Source organism: Myotis davidii, unplaced genomic scaffold (genome assembly GCF_000327345.1).
Source record: "Myotis davidii unplaced genomic scaffold, ASM32734v1 scaffold425, whole genome shotgun sequence".
NCBI lineage: Eukaryota > Metazoa > Chordata > Mammalia > Chiroptera > Vespertilionidae > Myotis > Myotis davidii.
In genome coordinates this window covers 1,499,159-1,504,383 of record NW_006296413.1, presented here as the reverse complement: position 1 = coordinate 1,504,383, position 5,225 = coordinate 1,499,159, and the positions used below count along the sequence as shown (strand labels likewise).

Below are 5,225 nucleotides of genomic sequence, written 5' to 3'. Positions count from 1 at the left end.
CGGGGAGGTTTTTAACTGCACACGGGATTTCTTTAACTGACGCGGGACTATGTTCAGGTTAGCTCTTAAGTGAGCTGGTATCTTTGAAGGAGTTGATCCATTTAACCTAAGTTGTTGAGTTTATTGGTGTGACGTTCATAATATCTTATTATCTTAATGGTGAGGAGCCGGCTCGGGGGTGTGGGGGGGCTTGCCCAGGCCCCTCACGGTTGGGAGTGTCTCTCAGGCCAGGCCTGCACACTGAGCTCTCGCGGGGATGTGGGCGGGGGAGCTGGTGCGCTGTTCTGTGTGGTCGGACTTTGGAGGTTTCGTCCCTGGGTGTCGGCTCAGCAGCTAATAGTTCTGAAAAGACTTTAGAGGAGGATTAGTTACATTTTAAATTCAGAAAATGATGCAGGAACGTTTATAAATAAGATGGCCTCCCGAGGACTTGGGTCGCAGCCCCGAGGGGGTGATGGGTTTTGGTGATTGAGGCTTCGGAGTGGCCCATGGCTGGGGACACACCGCCTCACGGGTGAACACAGGGCAGGCGCTACGGGCCTTTGACGTCCTTACCAATCGTTATTCTGGGCTGCACGTTTGTTAGTCTTAATGTGAGGCTGGATTGTGGAGCCGTGGGCCTGTCGGCGCCCTGGCAGCTGCTCTCACACGGCCTGTGCCCCTGTAAAGCCCGTGTCTCCGATCCCCACCAGGCGCTTCTCCCGACGGGCCCCTGAAGCTGCTGCCCGACGGCTACTTTGACGTGGTGGTCATCGACGAGTGCGCCCAGGCCCTGGAAGCCAGCTGCTGGGTGCCCCTGCTGAAGGCCAGGAAGTGCGTCCTGGCCGGGGACCACAAGCAGCTGCCCCCCACCATCGTCTCTCCCAAGTAAGCCCCTCTGCCGAGCGCCTCGGCCCCCCCGGTCACCCTTTGCTCTGTCCCCCGAGGGCCGGCCCGGAAGTCCCGGCTCACAGGAGGCCCGGGGTGAGCCGCCCCCACACTTGCTCATTTAGACATCGCACCTCAGCCTGTGCTCCTGGAGGCCAGGGCTTGTGACAGTGGTCCCTGTGGCCTTGGAACCTGGCCCTGTGCTTGGATTGAACACCCCGACGGGCCACAGGGTGGATGTCCGTGCTCACCCGCTTCTGTGGGCTGTGCTGACTGCCCTCGGGGTGGATTAGCACCCGGCCAGCGTGGATCCCGAGGCCTGGTCTGTAGGCACCTCCTTCCACGGGGGCACCTTCCAGGCCTGCCCGCTGTGGGCACAGTGTCCCCCCTCTCCCTTCCCCGAGCACCGGCTCCTGTGGCCCTCCCATCTTCACGCCACAGCAGAGTGACCTCTGTGGGCTGACTGACTCTGAGGACACTGGGCCCGCAGGCTGGTCCACGGTCAGCTCCCGCCTCGGACCCCTAGCTTCACCACATCTGCACGGTGCCCTGCCGTGTTCTCGCAGGGCCCAGGGTTAGGAGGTGGCGTTTTCGGAGGCTGTTATTCAGCCGACCACACCTTAGTTCTTGGTCAGAACTGGAGAGTGAGTCGGGTTCGAGGTTGGAGAGCAGCTTCTTCCCTGGGCCCTGGTCTCAGGCTGGGCTCCGGGCTCGGCCTCCCTCCCGCTTCCTCTCTCGGGTGCAGAGCTGCGCTGGCGGGACTGTCGCTGAGCCTGATGGAGCGCCTGGCCCAGGGGTGCTGCGCGGGGGCAGTGCGGACGCTGACGGTGCAGTACCGCATGCACCGGGCCATCATGCAGTGGGCCTCGGAGGCCCTGTACCGCGGGCAGCTCACGGCACACCCTTCCGTGGCAGAGCACCTCCTGCGGTGAGTGGTGTGGCCTCATCCATGTCCTGACGGAGCCCTGAGCCACCGAGGGGGGGGGGGTCTGCAGGTTTTAGAGGAAGCGTCTCCTCCAAGATCAGTTTCTGGGAAGGAGAGTGGACGTGGGGGTCCCAGTCTGACTTGCCTCCTGTCCATCGTGGTGCCCGTGGGTGGTACCGTCTTCCTGAGGGCGGGGCAGCGCTGAGGGCAGGAGGGACATGCGGTTCTGCGTTTAGGACCTCCGCGCCGGGGCCTCACGTTCGGTCTCCCCCTGTGCAGGGACCTCCCGGGAGTGGCTGCCACGGAGGAAACGGGCCTCCCCCTGCTGCTCGTGGACACGGCCGGCTGCGGGCTGTCGGAGCTGGAGGAGGAGGAGGACCAGTCCAAAGGGAACCCCGGTGAGCTCGCTTGGGAGGGTCAGCTTTTCAGTCTAAACAGACCCTGGGCTCCTCCAAACACACACGTCCCTCTAGTGGCCAACTTGGGAGCGGAGGGGAGGGCAGCACCGAGGAGGAGCCGTGGGCAGTTCGGACCCGGCGGCTAAGCCTGAGTGTTTGATGCTCTTCTCCAAGAGCAAGAGATGCTCGCGGCAGCGGGTCTGGGCGGATTGGAGGCAGCCACGGCCTGGGCAGCGTTTTATCTTCTTGTTCCACGCAGAGTGGCCAGCGCTGCCTGGCTGGTCTTGGGATGAGGTCCTTGCTCAGCCTGCAGGATGTCCACTCGGTTCCACTCCAGGGCTGCCACTAACAGGACATGTGGCCCTGCTTACACTGAGAGAGTACTTGTTGTTTCTGGAATTCAGGTTGGCTGGGGGTCCTGAATTTTTTTTCATTTTTAAAATTTATTTTAGAGAGAAAGGAAAGGAGAGAGAGAGACATTAATGTGAGAGAGAGACATCAACAGGTTGCCCCCTCTACACATCCCAGCTGGGGATCCAACCTGCAACCTGGGCATGTGCCCTGACCGGGAATAGAACTGGTGACCTTTTGGTGCACAGATGACGCTCAATCCACTGGCCATCCAGTGGGGGCAGGGAGCCCTGCATTTTTGGTTCTGAGTCTGGGGACATTCCGACGCAGGTGTGGTGTCCCAGGGTGACCCAGATCAGCTGGCATAATAGAGGGAGAGCTGCTGGGAGAAGCAGCGCCGGCCTCGGTGTCAGCGGGCCCTGCCCTGGAAGCCCGCTCTCTGTGCCTGCAGGGGAGGTGCGCCTCGTCAGCTTGCACGTCCAGGCTCTGGTGGACGCTGGCGTCCCGGCGAGCGACATTGCCGTCATCACGCCATACAACCTCCAGGTGCGAGTGCCCCTTTCTCTCCGTGTGTCAGTGGGATCCAACCATCCTCTGTGCTGGAAGGAAAAGGGCAGTTTATTGGTTCTTATGACCGAAAACTCCGGGCTGGAGTCAGCCACGTCACGTCTGGATTGAGGCTCAGATGACATCAGCAAGAGCCTCCATCCGTCCGTTTGTCCATCTCACTCGCTCTGCCACCTCCCGCCTCATCCTGTCCTGGCCTGTGTTGGCTTCTGTTTCCCCAACTTTCCTAATGTCCCCAGCAACCTTGGGGGATGTTGTCCTTACACAGCGGTCCTTTTGTGGCCTTTGCCACGAAAATCTCAGCTTCCCATCTCGTTGATCTGGCTGTCCCCTGCCCGAGCCAGTGCTGTGACCTGGAGCTGGGTCCTCGCCCGTCTCTGGGACCGGCCGGCGGGCTTTCTAGAACCGGGGGACGGGTGTTAGTGGGTGGTTTCTGAAGGGAAAGCAGGTGGTGAGTCAGCAGAAGCGACGGCTGTTCCCTTCCCTTTGGATGTCGGTGTTGGTGGGGGTCCTATCTGATGGGGGGGCGGGGGGTGATTTTGTTGGCTCTTTTGCATGCCTGTGAGGAGGGCCGTTGTGGAAACCAGGTCCCCGAGGTCGGGGTGGCTCTGCAGGCGAGGCCGTCTGCTGAGGGAAAGACAGCGTGTCTGAGCCGCCCGGGCCCGGGCTGTGCCGGGGCCTGGTCTGAGGCACGGTCTGCTTGGTGCTTCAGGTGGACCTGCTCAGGCAGAGCCTCGCTCACAGGCACCCTGAGCTTGAGATCAAGTCGGTCGACGGCTTCCAAGGCCGAGAGAAGGAGGCGGTGGTGCTGTCCTTCGTCAGATCCAACAGGAGAGGTACGGAGCGCTCACCAGCCCCAGAAGTGAGCCACGCACGCGGAGGGCTGGGTTTCCCGGCCGTGCTGGTCCCCGGACAGTGAGCATGGAGTGCAGACTGCCCTGCGTGAGCTCAGTGTGAGGAGAGACTGAGCCGGCGGGGGGTGGCAGGGGGGCGCGTGGTGTGACGAGGCCTCTAACGGGGACCTGCCGGGGCCCAGCGTGCACAGCAGGGAGAACGGCGCCAGGGGTGGGAAAGGTGTTCCTGGCACAGGGAGCAGCATGGAGGCTTAGGACCCGAGGATGCCGTTGGGGTGGGGGGCTGGGAGCCAGGCAAGCTGTGGGGCTGGACACTGCCCAGGAGGTGGAGCCCCCCCAGGCTCAGAGCTCGTCTTATGTCCTTGAGGCTGATTCAGCCTCAGGGCACGGCAGTGATGCCCATAGAGCTTGTGGAATTCCGTTTGGTAAGAAAGTTGTACCCAGAAACAGTGTTTTGGTTCATGGGCTTGGAAAAGCGTTTTCAGCGGAAGGTTGAAAACAGGTGGGAGGTGGGACAGCTGTGCTGGGAGAGAGAAGGTACTGGAATGGCCCTGCACTTCTCTCGTGTGTCAGCTGCAGCCCCGTCCACGCCCCTGGCTGTCACCTAGCTCTGGCTCGGGGAGGAGGAGTTGTACTTACTGAGAAATGAGTGACAGTCTGAGAGCCACCGCAGTGTTAGTCGGGTGCCGTCTGCCATCCTGACGAGCTGTGGTGAGCAGCAGGGTCAGCGGCCTGGCGTCACGGTGGGGCCTGAGGGCCCCGAGTCCATGGGAGGCGGAGCCGGGAGGCCATCGGGGTGCCGGCTGCTGAGAGAGTTGTACTTACTGAGAAATGAGTGACAGTCTGACAGCCACCGCAATGTTAGTCGGGTGCCGTCTGCCATCCTGATGAGCTGTGGTGAGCAGCGGGGTCAGCAGCCGTGGCGTCACGGTGGGGCCTGAGGGCCTCGAGTCCGTGGGAGGCGGTGCCTGGAGGCCGTCGGTGTGAGCCTAGAGCTGGTCCTCCGTCGGGGTGCCGGCTGCTGAGAGGGCAGCAGAGCCTGCTCCTGTTCCTTAGGCTCAGATCTCACCCGCTCACCCCGCCTCGTTCTCAGGTGAAGTTGGTTTCCTTGCCGAGGACCGGCGGATCAACGTCGCCATCACCCGCGCTCGGCGCCACGTGGCCATCGTCTGCGACTCGCGCACGGTCAGCAGCCACGCCTTCCTGAAGACGCTGGTGGATTACTTCGCGGAGCATGGGGAGGTGCGCACAGCCTTTGAGTAC

General features: G+C 62.1%; 1 protein-coding gene across 1 annotated transcript in view; it reads left to right on the top strand.

Moving 5' to 3' along the window:
• The window catches only part of IGHMBP2 (immunoglobulin mu binding protein 2), a 13,632-nt gene that overhangs the window by 6,338 nt on the left and 2,069 nt on the right, over positions 1-5,225 (top strand). Inside the window, 7 exon segments of the mRNA XM_015568948.1 lie at positions 227-305; positions 670-867; positions 1,613-1,795; positions 2,072-2,190; positions 2,993-3,087; positions 3,821-3,944; positions 5,056-5,225. Of these exon segments, the coding sequence (XP_015424434.1) occupies positions 227-305; positions 670-867; positions 1,613-1,795; positions 2,072-2,190; positions 2,993-3,087; positions 3,821-3,944; positions 5,056-5,225 (968 nt within the window).